The sequence below is a fragment of the Amblyomma maculatum genome, chromosome 8, assembly GCF_055883805.1.
Source record: "Amblyomma maculatum isolate TAMU_Amacu chromosome 8, ASM5588380v1, whole genome shotgun sequence".
NCBI classification, from domain to species: Eukaryota; Metazoa; Arthropoda; class Arachnida; order Ixodida; family Ixodidae; genus Amblyomma; species Amblyomma maculatum.
In genome coordinates this window covers 64,326,104-64,347,632 of record NC_139351.1, presented here as the reverse complement: position 1 = coordinate 64,347,632, position 21,529 = coordinate 64,326,104, and the positions used below count along the sequence as shown (strand labels likewise).

General features: G+C 51.5%; 1 protein-coding gene across 7 annotated transcripts in view; it reads left to right on the top strand.

Annotated features, from left to right (window-relative positions):
* heph (polypyrimidine tract-binding protein 1 heph) overlaps window positions 1–21,529 on the top strand; it is a 134,686-nt gene that overhangs the window by 33,540 nt on the left and 79,617 nt on the right. For 6 of the 7 annotated variants that reach the window (XM_084576346.1, XM_084576341.1, XM_084576343.1 and 3 more), the window contains one exon: window positions 17,736–17,780. Coding sequence is in view for 6 of the 7 variants with exons in the window: in XM_084576341.1 (XP_084432467.1) it covers window positions 17,736–17,780 (45 nt within the window). In the remaining variant the exon portion in view is untranslated. Of the gene's footprint in view, window positions 1–9,285; window positions 9,439–17,735; window positions 17,781–21,529 lie in introns of those variants that run through there. The other variant, XM_084576342.1, reaches the window with a different exon arrangement.

Sequence of the window (21,529 nt, the reverse complement as noted above, 5' to 3'; positions counted from 1 at the left end):
TCCATTGACTGCATGATAGCTTGCGAGGGATTCGGTTCTGGGAGTCTGGAGGTGGAAAAGGTAGCGTAAGTGGGTTCTCGCACAGCTGCCGCCCTCCCCAATGATCACGTGCTACGTGACGCTCGCGGTATAAGATGTGCCACATTCGCCGCTAGGGACAAGGGTGGCACTGCTGGACGCTCACAGGTTTCTATTAGTCAACATAAATACCCAAGCAAGCGGAAGGTCGGACCGCCGTCGACGTAGCTCAGTTGGAAGAGCACTGGACGCGATATTCGGAGGTGTGTGTGTGTGTGTGTGTGTGTGTGTGTGTGTGTGTGTGTGTGTGTGTGTGTGTGTGTGTGTGTGTGTGTGTGTGTGTGTGTGTGTGTGTGTGTGTGTGTGTGTGTAAAACCTTTATTCGGAGGAAGCTTGAGGTAGCCGGAGCAACCTCACGCAAACACTAGGTGGGCTCCTCATTACAGGAGCCCATTGGCGACCGCTGCGGCTCGGGCTCGGTGAACCAGGGCCTTCTGGCTTCCCAGATCGGAGCAGGGCTGCCTCCCAGTCCTCCCGGGTGGGGTTGGGTTTGGGGGTGAGGTTCGGGGTTGACTGGCATGCCCACACCATATGGAAGATGTCCGAAGACTTCTCCGCACAGTGCGGGCACTTTCCTGTACAAGAAGGATCAAAGTGTTTTAAAACTGCCGGGCACAGCAGCGTTTTGGTGTAAAGGCGGAGGAGTGTGCGTTCCTCCACCTTTGTAAGACCCTTACAAGGCTTAGGATAAATTGCATGGTCGAATTGAAATAATTCAATAATTTCTCGAAAAGTGAGAGCCGGATTGGGTTCGAGATCCGTATCATAAGGGTCTGAAGGCGTTGCCCGGAGAGTGAGCGCGCGGGCGGCGGCGTCGGCCGTTTCATTGCCTTCGAGGCCCATGTGAGCTGGAGCCCATACAATCGTTCGAGACGCGGGGGCCCCGAGGTAGTCACTGTTTTGAAGGATGCGGTGCGCAAAGAGAGGAATGTACCCCTGTTTAATATTTCTGCAGGCCCCTCTCGAGTCGGTGATGATGACTCGTGAGTCCTTGTCTGCGGCGGCTAACGCGATGGCAACTTCTTCCGCATGTGTTATGTCTTGAGCTCGGAACGTTAGACCATTCACCGTGATTTTTTGATGGACGACTGCGGCTGTGTACCACCCCCCATGGTGAGGGCCGGAGGCGTCCACGTAGAAAATTCCTAAGATCAGGCGCTCCCCAAGAACCAATTCGGCCACCCACGTCCAAATTGTCCAATGGAACTGTCGGGGCTTCCGTTCCCGCGCAAAGAGGGCGGATCTCCGACTTTACCTTTCAACTCTCTTCCCGCGGTGGTTGCCCTCCAGGAGCCAGGGAGTGGCGTCACCCTCAAAAATTACATCACCTTTCAGCAGGACCCCTCTTCCTGCGTCTGCGTGCATAAAAATTATATTCGGAGGTCGTGGGTTCGTCTCCCACCATCGGCGCGTTTTTTTCATGCCGCTTTTAATTTAATGTTCTTTATCCCGATAATCACCATAAGTCTAATTCTTGGCAAATAACAACCAAACATAAACAAATCCCCAACGTTGGCCTTAGACTCGTAGACGGTCAACTCTTTTATTAAACTCTATATATAATATTGAAACGCCGCAGTTCTCTGTTGGGTTGACGGGTGTCCGCCAGGTAGAGTGCATCGCGATTTGAAGGTGGTCACTTCAGTCTTGACTTACTAGCATCGCACTGCTGTGACCTGTGTTTGTTTTCGCAGAACGCCGCGAAGAGTCCCTTCGGCGGGTTGTGCTTGGCAAAGGGTATTTCTATCCTGCGTCGTAGTGGTTTTTGCGCAATAAGTGATCGTCACGCCGGTTAAGATTTCTTGACTTGCTCCGACAGCAGTGGATGTCGTGATGTTCAAATCGCCCTGGACTGTAAAATAGGGTCTCGGAATTAGTGCGTCTGGATGAATGGAAAGCTCAGCTGCATCGCGGAGCGCGCGTACCCTCGACAATAGAGAGATTTAGCACACCGTGATCCGCGATCCGCTGCCGTGGACCGCCACCGCGCGTTCCATTGCGCATGCCCAGATCACTTTGATGCCGATAGATGGCGCCACATACTTCATGTCGGCACATTGACCTGGCGCATCGGAACCAATCAGCTTGAACGCCCCGCCCACGAGCGGTAGAGTGTCACGGTGGCGGATCGCGGATCACGGTATGCTAAATCCACGTTCCACTGCGCATACCCAGACCCCCTCGACGCCGATAGATGGCGCCACATACTGGATGTCGGCACATTGACCTGCCGCATCGGAACCAATCGGCTTGTGCGCCCCGCCCACGAGCGGTAGAGGGTCACGAGTGCGGATCGCGGATCACGGTATGCTAAATCTCTCTATTGTTGACGTCGTGCATAACGTGAAGTGAGCGGAGTAGCTCGAAATGCGCCTTCAAAGCTGGGGCCGAATTACGGTTCTCGCTCTAAAGTTATAGAGCGTGACGTCAAAATGACGACGCCGTGACGTCTCGGCGAGACGTCAACGCGTGACGAAAATCTTAATCAACCAATGACCGCCAGGGTGCCGCCCCGGGCCGCTTATTTTCACGGCAACAGGTTTATTCGCACGTCAAGGAGCCGTTTGCTAACTTTTTTATAGATATAGCGTGTGAATAAATTAACTAAAGTTTTATATTTTCAAGAAGCCGCATTTAAAGTTCAATGTTATAAAAAAAATCAAGAAGCAGCTACAGTTTTGCAATTAAACGCTCTCGTGGGTAGCTTCTTTTGCCGCATGGGCGCGCTGGCAGAGGTAAACAAACCGTAAAAATGGCGATTTTCAGTAAAACAGCTGATTCCACGGCTATAGTGCCGGCTTTTGCGCATCGTCTTATGTCAAGGTACTGTGTGATGGTCCTAAATGCGCGGAGAAATCATACCGAAAGCAATGTAATCGGGGCTTTGTTTATTTTTTTTTTAGGAAACAGAAACAAAAGATCGATCGCGGAGCACAGGCTAAATAAACTTTTATGTCCACACGAACGTCTCACACACAAATGCTTCAGTTAGAACGAGCACGGGGAAAAGCAGCGCGGTCGAGCGTACACTACCAACCTCGCTCGTTTTCATTCGTTTTGCACTGTATGTCGCCTTCGCCTCCGCCTTTTGCTTTGGGCGCACTGCGGAGCCCAACCACCCTTCAGCGCCAACTTTGCAGTAGTTGAGTTCAGCCATTTGACGCACGCACTTGCTCACCGTCAGTTATGAGAGGCCGACTACCTGTGGAGACGAAATCCTCCGGAGGCAAAAAAAAAAAAAAAATGATCGAAGTACGCATGACAGCCGCACCGTCAAGAGCGGTCGACTGCGAGCTTCATCACAGTTCATCGGCGCATTCATCGCACCACCATTCCGCTTTCGCATTTTCAAGTCGAAATAGGCGTCGGAACAACTCGCCGAACAAGTAGAACACATTCTCACACACCGCCCTTCGTCGTTGCTCGCGCCGGCGTTGCCGCTTCAGCGCCGCAGCCACCACTCACACCACTCCACCGCGGACGCCGCCGCCATTTTCGCTCTATAACTCGCTCTAAAACGTTTTAGACCGTCTCATCGCGCTCTACAAAAATAGTCTAAAACCACGGGCATAATTAGGTGCGCGACGTCATCTGTTTTTTCGCCTCCGCGACGCAATCGCAGCATCCCGTGACGCAACTTTTCAAGATGGCGACGGCGACCAATAGGAGCGGGCGTTTTAGAGCGCTCTCAATTAGAGAGCGGTCCGTAATACGGCCCCTGGTAATGACATGGCCAGCGCAGTGTCATTATATATTGTGGTTTCTACATGGACATAAGCCACCAACCACCGCGGGTTCGAGCGTCGCGCGAGCCGAAGCCCCGATCAGCCGTCACCGCGCGCGCACTGAAACACTGCAGCGCGCACTCAACCTCCACAGGGAGGAGAGCACTTCGCTGCAAGGACACAAACCTCCAAGTTCACAAAGGAGACGTTTATTGAAACGCCATCCTCCAGCGGCACACACACACGCACACACATACACATATTTACAAACGCACATACACACACACATACACATATTTACAAACGCACATACCCACACATACGCAGTCACCGTGTCAAGGGAGCGCGCGAGGAGCTAGGCTCCCCTGCGCGCACGAAGTGACACGGAGTGCGCGCCGCAAGCACGCAAGGGCGTGCTGTGATCTCTCTCGCAGTGACCAAAGGGTTCCTTTGAGAGAGTGTGGGCAACCACCGCAAGGTACGCCTGTCGCGGATCGTTGGATCACGATCGACAGGCTCGAGCTTCGCTCTCAAGTAAGACCCGGAGCAGACGAACTCGAGTACACACTGGTCTGCGCGGACAAAGGCCGGCAGACAAAAACAGTAGCGTACGCACCTTGCGATGTCTCGGAGGAGTCTCCCTCTCTGAGCTCCGCTCGGACAGTAGCGCGAGCGCGGCTGTCGAAGCGGTGCCGTGTTCCCGCCAAAAGGCGCCAATGAGAACAGTCACTGGGACGCCAGGGCGGAGCTGTGGCCCGAACGACAGTGACAAGTCGCTCGAGCCCCTCTCCGCCGCCTCAGGCGGGAGAAAGGGAACGGGGAGAACAACTGGGAAGCGGGCGGCGGCCGCGCAAAGGGCAGCCGCAGCAAGCCCGAATCCCACAATATATAGGTCGATGAGTGGCCGGCCGTACGTAATGCGGTCAGAACCCGATTTAACGAAACTCCCGGTTTAACAAAGATATCCTGACCCCTCCATCAAACGCCCATAAGGACCAATAGTTTGGCTAACTCGAAATAACGAAAGTAGTTTAGTGATCTGTCTCGATTTCATGACCCCCCTCCTTCCTTTTTTTTTTTTAAAGAAAATGAAGGTAAAAATGTTAATTTTCGGTCTGTTTTGTAGCGAAATCCTAAATGTTTATTGATTGCTAGCGAACGGTGACATTTTGGAGCGTTTTCGTCCCGGTTTTACTTAACTACGCCTTTCAGAACAAGATTTGTGATTTTAAATTCAACTCTGACACACTTCAAACTTGAAAAGATCAGTGAGGTCGTTGCTTACAAAACGCAAGCAAGCAGAGGTCACCGACATCTTTTCAGGGAGACAAATTGTATTGCCTTGGGGCTCTTTTTGTTGTGGCAACAATTTTGTTTGCTTTCCATATGTGCTAGAGGTGTAGGTTGTTTTGGTAAGGATTTTTCTGTATAACCATCATTTAGTTATTTTTATTTCCAAGTGTCGCGTGTTGAATACAAGGGGAGATGCCTAGTTGCTTGTTATATTCGCACACAGCAGATTGTTTTTGCCGTCATGGCGCTCATAATCAGAGGTAGGCCACTTACTGTGGTTAGTCCTTAGACTTCAACATCATGAGGTTGCAGCTCTGAGAATTGCTATCATTTTTCCCACAGAAGGCTGCAATTTCACCTAAAATTGAGAAACGCCAGCGGAGGGGACGAAAGGTCTGGTTCGATATATGGACAACCTCATGATATTAATGTTGAAAACTCGTGAGGTTGCCCATCTCTGCACCTAACGCTCTCGCGTAAAAAAAAGAAAAAAAAAAGAAAAACTCCTTGACTGGATAATCTGGAGTGCCAGCAGTCGTAGTTCAGCCAACGTGGGCTGTGGCGCGCGTGGGTGCGTGCGCCGCGAGGCGAGGACGATGCGCAGCTGTGTATTTGCGGCGCAACGCCCGCTGCTGCGCTGCTCCAATTAGGAGCCGTGCCCGACGCAGCATTGTCAAGCGCTATCGCGCGCCGTCGGCAGACAGAGGGGCCGCGTCTCATGCGCGGCCTTCGCGGGCCCGGCGTCTGATCGGGGGCGACCCGGCTGTCACGCACCGGCGGCGGCCGTCGCCGCGTGTACTGCCTCGAGGATGGTCGCATCCGATGCCGCTTGTCTGGGTGGGCCGCACGACACGCGCGCATGAAACGGGGTGGGGTCTGGCGTTGGTCGGGTTGGATGGGACACGAGTGACTTCTTCTTGGCAGCTTGAAGGAAGTTTAGCGGTTGGTCGTGTTTTGTCTCTCAGGTACCCGCTCGCGGCCTTGTCTTTTCTTACGGCGGCTTTCTCCGCCCTGAACGACGTCATAGTTCGTTCTGATGAGGAGCGCCTGTTATCCGTTCACATCATTACCTGGTGCTCCCTGCGTGGACCCTGCGTACTCGCGGACGGGCTCGAGAAACAGCGCGTGCTGCGCACGACCCGCTGTCTACGCAGATTTCAGAGAGAGCTCGGTAAGGTACTGTGGCCTTTCACAGCTGTCACTTTCTCGGCTAAAGATATATGGCGGCTTCCTTGTCCTTTTTTTATTCTGCCCGCACATGGTTCGAGTAACGAAGGAGAGCGTTCGTTTCTTCTGGAAGTCGGAAGTACTCCGTTCGGAAGTCTTCATAGCCGTGTCTCATTTCATTTCCACTGCCTTCGAATGGGCGAACCACGCCGGCGCGCACTTCCGGGATGATCGCTGCTGCCCGCTTCCGTAGAGCGCGCCGCTTCTTCAGTCGGTGAAGGCGGCTTCTTCCACTACTGCCTGCCTAGGTGCATGGCGGTGGCCGCATATTATGGCGCCCTAGTAGTAGCGAGTCCTGTGTCGAAACTTGCGTAGCTAGGTAGGTTGGTTGGCTCGTTCTATTTTTTTCCCCCGCTCTCCTTTAGTCTGTGCGCGGTCGTTAATGGAGATGCGTGTAAGGTAACCCGCGTCGCGCACCGGCACCAACGTCAATGGAATTAGCGAAGAGGGGGGCCCCCCTCTTTAGCGCGTGACGGCTATGGCCGACCGACCGTTCTGGCCAGTTGGGGAGACGTGACGTGTAAGCCTGAACCGGCCTGGGGCAATGGGCGCACCTATATCGGCCTTTATATATATATATATATATATATATATATATATATATATATATATATATATATATATATACGTAACAGCGTGCTGCGTTGGGAACACCTCTTCCTTCGGCCCGCGGTCGGCTTGCAGCCTGCCGATGCGTCCGGGCAGCATGCTCGATGCGGGTGTCCATCACTGCATCGCGATGAGTCCCGTCGGGGTCCCTCTCTCCGTTTTGTTCCTTTTTTTTTCTTTCGTACGGCACGGGGTCTGGAGGTCCCCCTCGCTCCCCGTTTGCCTCCTCTGCGCCGCTCGGAGAGGCTCCATTCGAGCGTGTCTCTAGGCGCGTGCTCTGTGTCCCCAATTGATATTCGCCTGTGCATCGTTCCCGTCTTTTTCCCTAACGGTATCCCCATCTGTCCCCCAGCGTTCGGAGCCCGTATCCGGCCACGAGCGGCAAGCCCTTTGGTTCTCCCGCCCTTGTTTCGCCTTATCTCTGAGGGGCGGCCGCTCTTTGCGGTCCTTATCGCTCGCCTCGCGTGGAGTGTCTGAGGGCAACAACGCAGTTTCTTGCGTTTCGTCGTCGGAACGTGCCTCTGGGCCGCGTTGTAGCCTCGCGCGTGCCTGCTCTTGCGCGCACATTCCTCCCCTGGTGGTCGCACAACGGCGCGCCTTCTTTCTGGTCCTACGTGTGGGAACGCGTCTCTACGTTGTCGCCCCACTGGTGCCTGGGTGAAGCGGGCACCGAGGGCGGCAGTGGTGCGCGGAGTTCTGCGAACTTGGGAGGCGCCCACTGTCGCGCAGGCTCTCGGGAGGACAAGGGTGTCCTTTGGAATTGAGAGACGCGCTGCTCGGTCAAACCGAAAGCCGCTTTCGCGAACCCCAGGGGTCCGGCCTGCAGTCGGTCTCCCAAATCGGGGGAACGTAGGGATCTCCGTGGCTTTGCAACTCGTATTTCTTCTCTACACTCACTCTTCTGGTCTCTTTACTTTGCACCTGTAATTTTCGTCTACATCCCGCCGCATATTTACCTTGCTTCAAATGTCCACGTTATCGTCAGTTTGTTCACATGTCCTCGCGGAACGATCAAAATCTCCATAGTAAAGAGTCACACGGTGCCAGTATTGTGTCGTAAATGTGCAGCCTAAGAGGTTTGTCTCTGAACCCTGTAGCGGGACTCCTGGAAACCGAACGCTGGAGGGTTGGAAGGTGGCGATGTCCTGCGGCGGGTGTAACATTGGGTAAGATGGAGTCGAAAGTGGGACTACTCGGCGGATATAACGGTGGTGTCGACTGCCTCTGCCGTCTTAATGCAAGGTTTCGCCACATTTTCGCTGTTCGATGCGGGTCGGGCTCGTACACAGCCGGCCTCGTTTGGCGACGGTGACCTCTCTGTACAGTTTCACTCCAGGACAGTGCTTAGGGCTAGCCGCCAAAGCTGCGCGGCGAGCCTGCACTCTTGTAGCGACGTTCTTTTTTTTTTTTTTTTTTTTCCTCCTCGGCCGCCTTTCATCCGGCAGGCGTCACAACACGGCTGCGGCGCTCTTCCTGGAGTGCACTTTTGTTTGGGCCGCTTCCTCCCGGAAGCCATCTCTGTGCCGACCTTGCCCCGCGTGGCGTGCCGGCCCTCCTGCCCCGTTGCTGGACACCCGAATGGCCTCGCGAGCTGCTACACTTTGCTGCCGCAAGTGGGGCTTTCCTTTTGTCTGGCTCCGACCGTCGTTTGATGATGGCCCACTTCCTTCCGGCTGTCCCTTTCTGCATCATTCCCGGAAGGAGGATCCCCTTCCTCCGCCTCATCCTGTCTTTACCACCTACCAGTGCGCCTGCAGTGAATGGCACGCGCTGCATGGTGAAGGTAGTGTTGACGTGCTGGTATTCCGAGTGTCCTCCCCCACCCCTTTTACCCGCACCCTTATCGTTCCCCGCAGCACCGATGCACCCTTCGCGGAGGAAAGGGGGAAAATCAATTACTGTTCTCTTTGTGTACTTGCTTCCTGGAACTGTCCTCTCTTTCGAGCTTTGGGCAGCGCTTACTTTGGGGATTGACACTCCAGCGCGGCTCCCCACGTGCTGTGGTAGCTAGTACATATACACGTGGCTCTGCTTTATACCGCGAGCAGGTGTTTTTCACCTGACCCGTCGCCGCCGCCGCGTAGTTTTACGCCGCGCAGTTTGTCTCGTCGCCCCATTTTTTTTTCCGTGCGCGCGTTGTTGTCGATCTGGCCGCGCGCGTGTTGTATCCGAACCCCGCCGCTCGGTCGGCGGACGGCACGTGGTCGCGCTGTTAGTGCGTGCGCGCAGCACCCTTCCCTGCCTCCTTCCTCGTGCGCATTGTTGGGTTGGCGCTCTCCGGTGGCGCGCTGGCGCCATCCGTCGTATTTTCTCCCGTCATCGCCGGCGAGTGACGTCGGGGCCTGCATGCGCGTTTGATCGCGGCGGATCGGAGAAGACGGGCGGCTTGCACGACGTCCGATAGCGACGAAGACTGGAATACGCACGGCTCGGAAGTGACGTTCGCCGAACGCTGTACCTGGAAGAGGCCCTCGGCATGGAGGAAGCGTGTGACGACGCCCCAGCGGTTGGTAGACATTTCCCATCTCTTCACGACCCGTCTCGTTTTCACATTGCGCTGCTGTCGCTGCGTTGTCTCTGCCGCCTCCCACGCTTTTTGTGGGCGGCGTTTGGATGGATATCCTTTAACGTAGTCCGATTACGTCATTTAATGTATGTTTTCTATCGTTTTGAGGAGGCGCGGCGCAGATCTGGAGATATGGACGTAAGCGTGAATAGCGCGAAGCAAGCCGCCTTAGGCTCTCGCTTTTGGGGGCTGAAGCGCTCCGAAAGCGCAGCTGCGCCTTTGTGTGTGGTCAGCGGTCGACGGCCTTTTGTTTTGGGCGCGTTCTTTTGCCGCGCACCAGCTGTGTGGTTGGACGTGCGCAGCTGTCACAACCTCGGAACGTTCCTCGGATGGAAATGCGTTTGAGGGAACAGCGGTACGCGTTGTAGCCTCGATAGCTTCGGCAAGGGACGCGTTCGTAGCTGACATTAGAAAGGTGACCCTCCTCTCTTCAAACTCGTGATGTCAGAACGCGAAGGGACTACGGGCAAAATGGGTGTGGTAGTGAATAGGTGGAGGCTAATAACACCGGTCGCCCTATAATCTCAGCATTCGATCCGCAAGTGCGCATTGTGCCCCCTCTGTTACACTATCCCTCTTAACTAATAGGGGCACCCTATACTAAACCTGCCTAATACCGTTGTAAAAAGCACTTTTGCTGGCATTGTCTCCGTTAACTTGCGAACTCGGCTGGTGGCGGTGATACTCAATTCTGCCGTCTAGCTTGTAAAAAGAAAAAAAAAAAGTTGATGGTAATACTTTTGTCAGCTTGCCAGGCTCACAGCATGGCCCGCCAAATTTTTTGCGCGATGTAGCCTAAAAATAGCCAAACGTGGCCCCATAAGAATAGCCCGTAAGGCCAAAATTCCATACATTTTTTTTCTTAGATGTTGACAGTTTTTTCTGAGATATTGACAGTCTTTGTGAAATGAAAAAAAAAAAAAAAATCAAATGCACTTCTTTAGGGCCTTGTCGCAGGGCGGGAGTGCGACGAATAGGCCGTACCCAGTCACCCTTCAGGGCCATGGGGCTGGACAATCCCCACACCACTCATCCTCTATTTCTCATAAAAAGGTTGTATTCAAACACTGTACTCGTCCCTGAGTCATCCTGAAGTCGACTGGATACATTCCTGGGCAACCTAGTCTAGTAACGTTGTTCCTGGGTGTATACATTCCTTAGGAGAACTTCCGTCTGCTTGTTTCTTCGAATAATGCTAGAAGAGTGGCTTCTGAAAATTATACTTCCTCTAGCAAGATAACTGCAGCACTACTAAAGGCAGAGGAGCCCTTGCAATTGTGCTCCTACTGTCACCCCCGCCAATGTGGGAGGCGAGAGGCGCGTAGAAGCACAATTGCCTATTGTAGTGCGCGTGATCCTGATTGGACCAGGGTGCCTCCTCCTCCACGCTTTATGCGGGAAGACATCGACGGCCCATGTCTACAAGCACCTGCATGTCAGGTTGACCGGAGGGTGGCGGCGGGGAATATCCGCCGGTTGTGACGTGTCGTGACGATACCCTTTGCGACCGGATGTTTACGCTCTGTCGACCTCGAGCAACACCCGCCGTATTTTCAGATTTCGTCGGCAGTACCGGACGCTGACGGCACTTCTCGTGAAGAAGCTCGAAGAAAAAACAGGTAGTCTCAGTGCGTATATAGTACGTCGGATTCTATCCCTTTTCTCGTATGCAGTCAGCGAGGATAGACATGTAGTGTTTCCTGTCATTACACTTCATTGTAGTTTGGTTCTTGCCGATCAGCGCGGGAGTCGCCGCGCTGCGCGTGAAGAAAGATGTGCGCAGAATCTACAAAACTCCGTCAATGAGGCAAAAGCCCCCTTACCAAGTGCAGTCACTTCGAGCCATATGTCCCGCGCGGTCTTGGCAATCCGCATTCAATGGCGATTTCAACGCGGGGAGGGTGATTGGTACTGATCTCTTTATCACGGCAGCAGCGCTTGGCAGAGTCCCGCTGGGAATGGGCGCTGCATTGTTATCCCCGATATATGCTTCTCCAGCGCTGCACCCAATTTCGGCTCCCAAATACTATTTCGCCTGCCGCGGTGAAAGGGTTTCCTCTGCGCAAAGAAGCTGACTTCCAGAGTTTTGCAAAGGGTTTATGCGGGCTACATAGAGCTGACCCGAAGCGTCTTACATCCGAACCCGGCCCTCGTTTTTTTTTTTTTTTTTTTTTTTTTTTTTTTTTTTTTTTTTTTTTTAAGGCCGCTCGCGACCTTTGACGGTCGGAGTTCGCGTGCAGAGAAAAGAAAAAGGATTTGCCACTGCTCTCGCTACACGTAGCGGTGCACTGACTCGGCAGGCGCGTTGGTGCAATCTTCCCGAAGAGTGCGATGGGCTGGTGTCGTCCCCAGCTGTGGGCCAAACGAGAGCGGGGGCTGCTGTTCGTAGCAACTTGCCGCATTGGGCCGTTGAACTCGGCGGTTTCTGTCCGGGAAACCTGGATCCCCCCCTCCATGCGTCCCCGTTCAGTTAGCCGGAAACGGCAGTGGGCCAACTGTTTCATTGTTCTCTCTGGTGCGCACATTTGTGCCGCGAAGCTTCTTCTGCAGCCAGTGGTGCGCTGTACTATGTTGTTGAGACGTGAGATAAGTTTGTGCGGATGTTTCAGATGCATTTTTGAGAATGCGCGTAATGGTCTGATCTGCATGTTTTTTTTGCTCTTGCTAGGATACTGGAACACTTTGTTATTACTTGCACTTGTCGAAAAGCATTAAAGCTGGATATATATATATATATATATATATATATATCCAGCTTTTGTCGCCCGTTGTTCTGTGCGAGGTTGGTTTGGTTTGTGGGGTGTAACGTCCCAAAGCGACTCAGGCTATGAGAGACGCCGTAGTGGAGGACTCCGGATATTTCGACCCCTGGGGTTCTTTAACGTGCACTGACATCTCACAGCACACGGGCGCCTTTCATTTCGCCTCTATCGAAAAGTAGTCGCCGAGGCCGGGTTCGATCCCACATCCTTGGGAACAGTAGACTCGAGCGCCGTAACCGCTGCGCCACCCCGGCGGGGTAATCTGTGCGAGGTCGGCGCACACTAAACGTGCCCCGGGTAGTCGAAATATTCGGGAGTTCTCCACTGCGGTATCCCTTATAGCTTTGGGACGACAAACCTCGTAAACAAAGCTTTAAACCACCGGCAAGCTTCCGTCTGCCTCACTGCTTGCACCCTCTGCTGCGTTTTTCCTTCTCACAATCCACTGCATTACCGTTAAATAAGCTTCGGTTCACTCTCCGCACCCATTTCCTTGTTTGAAATGCGGTGCGACTTCGCACAAGCGATATTGACTCGAGTGTGCGAAGGTGACCGAGTGTTCGTGCCCTTTGGGGCGAAATGTCGCCTCTGTGGGCGTTTTGATTTAGAGGCCAGTACAAGGGCGCGTGCATTGTGCCGGGGAGAGGAGGAGCAGGGCGTAACGCACTACATGCCGGGGCGAGCACGTGTCCTTTGGGCGCTGGCGACGCCGTTCGTTCGGGTCACGCACGGCCCGCATCTGGTGTGGCCTTCGTGCGGCTTTAACTGTTGGCATTTTTCGGTATTGACAAGATGCTGGCGGATTGGAAAACGTAATTCGCCGCGATGAAGGTAACTTTTGGGGTTTCGGTTTCACCTGTCGAAAAAGGTGTGGCCCTGACATCAAGAAAGGTTAAGAAAACTGCCATGTTAATCGTTTTGTTTTCCCTCGTTCGGGCACTCGGGGTAGGCTAGTGGAAGGATTATAACAAGTAAAATCAAGTAACTGGACGGTATAGACGTTCTTATGACGTCTTATACTAGTCGTTTCCGCCCTGCGTCCTCCATTGTCTGGTAGTGTACCCCAGCTGTCTTGTCCGTTAGTAGGCTGCGTTATTACCTGCGCTTCACAATAGCCAGTGTGACGTCAGTGGCAGCTGTGCATCTGCCGTTCATAGACTGTTGACAAAAATATATACAGTAGATAAGTCGTTGCGAAACGTTTGTCCGGCAGAGGTTGTAGAGGCGCACAATTCGAAAGAAACGCCCTCCCACCAATTTGTGCCTTTTCTCCTTCTGAGGCGACTAAAGAGGTCTTTATCCGAATGGAAGCCGGGGCTCCAGTTGCGCCGTGTCTGGGCTCTCAGAGCCTGGGGTTCTCAAACTGTTCTGCGAGATCCGATCACTAACCCCCCACCCCACCCCCGTCATTTTCCTTCTCTTCGGAGTGGTTGATTGATAACCCCTCCAAACGTGTTGATTCGGCGATGTTCAAATGTTCAAGCAGGAGGCGATGACGCAGATGATGAAGGAAATGTATTCACACTATTTACAAAAATACAAGAGCAAACTGCAACTTACAGATGAAGCGTCACATAGACTAAAGAAACAACTGTAACTTAAGGAAACAATCTCGCACAGAGATACTGTCTACAGGACCTTACCTGTAGATTTCCGTGCTAAGCACGGAGCCTCAACGTACATTCACTTTTCTTCGGTTACTTTCACTATTTAAGCCATCGGTAGACAAATAGGTAGGGGCGGTCATTTTTGGTAGCTACCATTTGTGTCAGGTAACCAATTAAAACAAAACAAAAGGTGAAGCAGGGCGGGCATTGCCCTGTGGATTGAGTTCAGCCTCGGGCCCAGCACCCTGCTTACAAAACAACGCCATCCAAAATGAATGAAATTGTTACTGTCTCCGGTGAGAGAGCCCGCGCCCTCTCCCCTCAAGGTCTACTTTCATCCCCCACGCCGTCGCATATTCCACACTTCCGTGTCCCACAAAATGCCCGGTCTTAACAAAAGGGCAAACCAGACACGTGCAGACAAAAGGGTTGCCTTGGGAAGTAGTTCTCGTTTTTCTATTGGGGGGGTGGGAGACCTCGTTTGGGAGACCTGACACGGGTGGGAGACCTCGGGGTGGGGAGACCTGACACAAACGGCTAAGGGGGCGGGGGGCGTTGTAAGAAAAAGATTAAACAGAGAGGGGTCTGTGGAAAACAGGGATGAAAGCATTGGAAATGTGCAGAACTTTCAAGCAGGAAATAGCCAAAGAAAACATTTACGATAATTCTAGGGGCAGCTCATTGTTGTTCGAGGCAAGGACAGGAGTATTGACGTACCGAGTCAAGTACCAAGAGATAGACACGCTATGCAGGGTGTGTGCGGAGGATGAGGAAACGGCTGAACGCTTAATAATTTCCTGTAAATGCAATGGGGCAGATTTATCCAAAGCATTGGGGTTTAAGGATAACGGACGAAAAAGACTTTAAAAGGGAAGAAATAACCAAACGAAGGTTAGCTGATGGGTGGCTGAAAGCAAGGCAATAGGTCCAAGCTATATTACTACTCATGGCTAGGCGGCTTGTGACGCCGCCGCCCGATTAAAAGGGTTCAGCCTTATCTATCCATCCATCCTAGAAATGTGCAGTAGCACACTCATATATGTACTTTGTCTCACAAGATATCTGCAACACTGTGAAAGGCAGAGGAGCCCTTGCAATTGTGCTCCAAAGTCCCTCTGGCCCCTGGACACTATAATAGAGAATTGTGTTCATGCTGTCACCCCCCCCCCCCCCCCTCCTAATTTGGGGGGCGAGAGGTCCTTAGGAGTTCAATTGCTTATTGTAATGCGTGTGATTGTGATCAGACCAGAGTGTCTGTGCCTTTAGCAGTGCTGGAAACATCTTGTGAGACAAAGTATGATTTGTTGGTTGCCACTTTGAAAGGAAAAATATTCAGTTCTGCACCCCAGGCAGGGGACACGTACATGAAGGATATCCAGATAGAAACATGATTGCTTCCTGACACAAAAGCCTTAGGTTCAACGCTCAGCAGCTTGTGATAAAGGCATCGCCGGAATGCATCCTCAATTATGGGGCGTCTTTGGTGAGAAAAAAAAAAAAAAAAAGCAGAATTCGCGACCCGGAACCAGCAATAGGGCAGCGGTCTTGCAATATTGACAGGAAGATGTTTGGGCGTTCCCTGTAAGCGTCACACCTATCCCCCCCCCCTCTCCCCCATCGCTGCTATGTCCACCATTGCTATGTCCACCGATCAATTTTAAATGCTTTGGTTTTTATTTCCGTGGTATTATAATGAATATGATTAGCTTGAGCACTCGCATACGTCAGCTATAAAAAGTTTCACGCACTCAAAAGTTTTGCTTCTTTGTAACAGTTGTCTCTCATAGCCTGAGTCGCTTTTGGACGTTACACCCCATAAATCAATCGTCAGTTCTCTGGTATCTTTGAATGACGTCCAATTTTGCAATAAAGGAGGTAAAATACATGTGCCCGGACTTCTTTTTTAATCCGATTATTGAGTGTTGTTTTCAGAAGATTTATACAGCATCACCCACATGAAGTGGTCTTGAAGGGTCTGTCTGTGGGATGTGGGTTGCGCGCGAAATGCAGCCTTGCTTGTTCTCGCTCGGCATCTTCAGCAAAGTACAGATTTGATCATACGCTCACTGCGGAAGGCAAAGTTTGAACTCCGTTCTAAGGCTGCTGTCCAAAGTATGCTCTAGCAAAGCTGGAACAGTACTTTGTTGCTTCTTTGTACGCAAGTTTTGTGGCAGGCTAGTTAATCGTATGAGCTTCACTACGCCATGTATCAGCAAAAGTCGACCTGTCTGGCCGCCTAGCCTTCGAAAAGTTGTTGTAACCTTGACCTGATTACGTGCAGAGCTTTTGAATAATACCAGTTGCGAAACTCTGCTTCAAAAAGTGACCGGATTTTGTACGCATTTTTCGGGTGTTTATGAATTGTCACGCCATCTGGAAGCGGTCAAAAAACGCTTTTTGCTATTGCCGTCATTGCTTTTTATAAATCGCGTTTTCTTCTTCTTTTTCATTTTAATTAACTGTATCGCTGGTATCTTTAAGAAGTTTTGCTACTGCAAGACTTCGGCTAATTTTATTTTCCATTGTGGTTGTGTATTTATCAACAATCTGAGAGTTTGCAATTTAGGCGCAGTTTCCTTAATGGCCGCGGGCGGCCCCATCATTCGTATACACCCGAATTTTGATAGTCAAAACTGCCGTATTTTTATACATGGGCCCTATTGGAAGTTTCGCAACTGGTAGTATTGAAGAGCTCTGTATTACGTGTAGGTGTACACTAAAATGCATACTGCGCCTTAACCCTTTTTCGAAAACCTAGCTGAAAGAAGAAAAAAAAAAAACGTGAATAAGAATCGTTGATCGAAAAGCGGTGTTACAGGGTTTATCGCTGTTATTTTAAAGGCGAAGCTTAAGCTTGTAATTGAAACCATGCATTAAAACAGTTTTCGCACCTATGACTAAGTTCTAGCCATGCTTAAAGCCCCACAATTTTTATTGGCTTTAGTGCGACAACTTATCGGTGTAGTAGCGACTTCCACCGATTTCACGGAGCAAATTGGATAAAGCGAACGGACACGTCAGAAATAATCTTCCGATACTGCGCCGCGAGCTTGATTCATATCGTAAAACGACGCTGCGTGCGCTAGCCGGCGACCTCGGGTTTTCGGCACTGACCTTATCCGCCATCTCCTGCCAGTTGCGAGCCTAACAGTAGGCCACAGCATGGAGAACGGATTTAGAATCGCGAAACGTCGCCAAATAAGCGATTTCGTTTATGCACTGGATGGCTCGGTGCCAAGTAAACGGTCCCGATCCACCCTGGAATCGGGCGGCTTTTGCCGCCGGCTCGGGTAATGGAAAAGACAGATAGAGAGGACAAAAAAGTTACGAGGGACTTTAGCGACTAAAGTAGTGAAAGGCGTAAACCTTAGCACTAATCAGTAATTAATCAGTTATGATTAATAGTTATTAGTCATTAAATAGGTTACTAATTAGTCATTAATTAATGAATTGCTTAATTAGTTAATAATAAACTCATTCATTTGTAATTGAATATTAATTGGCTTATGGCAAGACGGTGGTGCTTTGCGATTGGTCGATACCTCTATGACGTCATCCCGCCTTGGCCAATCAGAGCCGCCGCAAAAGCCGGACACATTTTGTCCACGACAGCATGAGCCATTAAAGGCTTTCGTGACCACAGTATCGTGACCGTTTTTGAGACGCTGTTCAGTTAGGTACTACTACTACTAGATGGCAGATCATAGGGTTGTGTTAATCGTATTCTTGGTCTCCGCGAAGGCGTCGACGGCTGCCCAGCTTCCCTGTTTGACTCTTTTTTTGTTATTCGTTGATTTTGCATGCGGTACACCTTGGTTCGTTCGTTTTTCGTTTCACATTTCCTTTTTTTCTCTCTCGTCTTTTCCAGAACGACTACAACCACGCGTTAGCGCTCAAGAGAAAGCTGGACGACGTGAGTCTCTTTGAAGCAGCATGCTTTTCTTTTCGTAGATTTTGTTTATTTTTTTTTCTTATTTATGCATGCGCTGCGTTTTTTGTTTCGTCCCTGTCATCCCTCGAGGCTGTACGCCGCCACAATGGGCCTCTCTCCTAACCGCGCTCAGATGGATGCCGCCGTCATGAAATTCGTTGCACCACGCGAGGTTGCTTGGTTGGTAAAGAGGAAAAAGAAGAACGAATAGAAAGCACTTTGTACGCGGTCTACCTTTTCATTGCAGCAAAGGAACCCTTTTACGGCAAAGAAAGACTGAATGGCGGGTCAGCGTGTTGATGCCCGAGTGTTTTGTGTGTCGGCCTTTTCCTTACTAGCAGGGACGCAAAGGCCGTGGGTCTGCGCGTTACGATTTCAACGAATCGCTGCGTGAAGGCGCTCAATGGCCTATCGTGCAGTAGGCTTCTCACGGAGCGCTTACGGACGTATCTCGGCTATCTTGCAGGGGTGTACGCGCGCTACAAATCCTACCGTGCATACACGGCGGGCTTGCTACGGGATGCGTTCAAAAGGTGGCGGCACGCTGTTTGCCCGCTTTAAGGACAAATATATCTCGCCGGTGCCTTCCTCGGCACGAACGCTCGCGCTAAATAGTAGCGTAGGCCTTTATTTTCCGCCCCGTCGACCGCACGTGAAGGGTAACCAACACCTAGCTCTTGTTTTCCCACGTGACGGCGCGACTTTCAAACTGTTAAGTACTGTGCATGCAGTGGACGCTTCTTGTAACGACGCCCAGTTCTGTAACTGTTCTACATACAGCGTTAGCTGAAACAATAAATCAGTAAAAAACCGTCTTCAGGACGCTAAATTTGCGCTAAATTTTGTTGACTTTATATACGCCTTCTTCATGGTACAAAATAAAGCTGCAACAGTGCGAACTCTCTTGCGACATTTTGCGTTTTAGTTGCCTAGCTTTCGTGGCTAGCCGCATCAACTTGCACCCGAGTACGTTACGCGGTTGTTGCATGGTCGTGTGTACGGAATTCACTGTTCTCGAATCCGTCCTCAACTCGTGGGCGGGTTTGTGGAAAACCCGAATATTTGCTCACGGCCACTTGCGGCTGGACCTGAAACCCTTGAATGTCGAAAACGCTCTGCGTGTGTACGCACGACCTGAAAGTGACGATAAGTTCGAGAGCGGACGCTGCCTCATCCCATCATTACCTTTCCTCACCTTTCCTCGTTCGCCGTTGCCACGGGGATAGAAAGCTTGGCCGTTGCGGCGAAGAAACCATCTGTGGGCCAATTTATCGATCGTCCATTATCGAATCTCATCCTGCGCGGAGGTCTCGTTATCGCGCCGGATCCTGTTGAGTGCATCGAACACGGCCTGAAAGGTCGCGGCGCTCTCTGGCTCCCCCGACCTGGAATTCCCCCCCCCCCCCCCCCCCTCACTCATGGTCACGCGCGGATTGTTCACTCCGTGCGGCCGTTGCCTCCGCCGTTCGTTGCGAGTTCTTCCCGGCTACTTGGAAGAAGCCGCGTACCGCGCCGCGTACGCACTTTCCGTGTAAAACCTCCATTCGCGAGAGAGCGGACAAACGTTCACACGGGCCAGGTCGCCCGCCGGAGGGAAAAGAAAGCGCACAGGTCGTTGACGTCACCTCGATCGCCTGTTACGGATGGAAATTGGTTGTCGAGAGAGTTCCCACTATCACCGCAGCGCTCTTTTTCTAGCACCATTTTAGTACCATTACAGGAATGCTAACGGGTGGACAGGTGGCGATAATTCGTGTCGCTGTCCGAACGTTCACTTGCAACTTGCCTGCGACGGTTGACGTTTCGACCAGCGTGGTCAAGTAAATGACCGAATGGGGAAGTATAACGTTGCTGAGTCGGGTTGGTAGGGGTGGAGATTTATTCTGGGCTCGCTAACGCGCTCGACTCGTTAGTTCCTTCCGCTTCGAAACTTCCCGCCCTAGGCAGCGCGACCGAAGCGCCCTCCGTGTTTCGGGTTGCTGCCGCGAGATGGAGGCAGGCGTCTTGCGTTGCTCTGTGCTCCTCTCGCGCTGCTTTCGTTTCGTGCGTTCGTGCTTTCGAGTTGTGGCGGATTGCGAGTGTTTTGTGCTTTTTTTTTTTTTGCGAACGCACTAATCGAGAGGTTAACAGCCCATCAAAATCTGGTAACGCTTACGTGTTCGTTCATAATGCTTGAACACTAAAATAGTAATCACGTAACGTTGGAGCTGTCACCGCAGCCGATCCCTCCTCGTGCAGACTCCGACACACTCTCTCGCTGTGCGTTGCACGTCTTAATCTACATCATCTTCCATCTGTGCGTAAACGTTTCTCACGCCCTACTCACGCAAAATCTGTTTTGATTGCTGGAGAGATCGTGTACGAGGAACTTCCCAAGCCGTAATGCGCGCGGTGCCACTCGCACCCAGTGTGGTCTGTTTCAGTGTGTCGCCAAGGCTAGGCCCCGAGTCCCGCGGTCTCGAATCAGTTGTCGGTGACGCCAGCTTAGACCGAAGCGCTGCTAGGTGATGAGAACTAAGTAGACATGTTACAAAACCTATTGAGCTGATTAATACTTTTGTAAGAACGAACAAAATAGTATTATATTTTTAACAATTTCCCAAAAGGCTGGATTCTCGATGAAAAATGTACGACTAACTATTTGTATAGGCCCGATCTTGCTGTCATCGCGATTTTGCGGGACCTCCCTTTTTTTTCTCTCTTTCTCTATTGTTTCGGGCTGCCGACTGCTGTCATTATCTGCTGGATAAAAGAGCAAGGTAGGTATTGCCTGACTAAATGTGGCTATTGTGATAGCTTTCTTTCGATGTAGTGGTGATTGGTTCTAAATCGTTGCAACTTGTAGCTTTACTACCAGGCATTTTCTTTGGGCCTACCTGCACGGTTTCTGCGTTCAGACTGGATGCTATTTGCAGTCTGTCCCGTTTGGTTACTTTCGACAAACTGTCAGCTCGACTCGACGTGCTTGTTCCACTGATAATCATTCATCGGGGCGAAATGCCGGCACTTGTCTCAAGGAGCGGCAGGAGTGCATGCGGTCAATCGGCGTTCCTAACTTGAATATTTGGAACGCCGTTAGCTTCCTTTCGAAAACGTTGCGACTGTTCCAAATACGGCGGTGGTTGCGTCCTCTAGCGGCCATTCTTCGAAGTGAGTGAGCTCCGAGACTCTCGTATTTTTGGCCCAACTCTCGGAAGCTGGGGTCGTTTGCTTCTTGCCTGGCAGGTGGCGTTACGGGTACTGCTGGATATGCTGGTGGGTATGCTCTCTGTGCCGGCTGCCGGGGCCTGCCGGCAGTCTCTGCCCGAGCTATCCCGAGCATCAGATATCAGAAATGGTTTCGTAGGAAAGATTGTACCATTTCGCGCTACGAGGCAGGTCGCACATTCTTGTTTCGGATGAGTTTCGATCCTTTCGGTAATCATACCCAGCGCCAAAATCAGGTTGTTGGGTGCGTTTTCGCGTTTCGCCTCCGTCGCCAGGTGTCCGCAGACGTCGAGAGCGATGAACGTGGCAGGCGCAGCCCAGATCGTTGTCCTGCCTTGTGGTTTTACGAACTAGTTAAGGCCGCGTCTTCGCAGTGTGACTGCATCAATTCATACATTAATAATAAAGCAAGAGTCAGAAAACGAGATTGCGTTAATATGTCATAGCCATTTGATCAACTAATAATGGCACCACGCTCGGTTATTCGCCACGCCCCTGTGTCCTAGTAACGTTGCCTGTGTCAT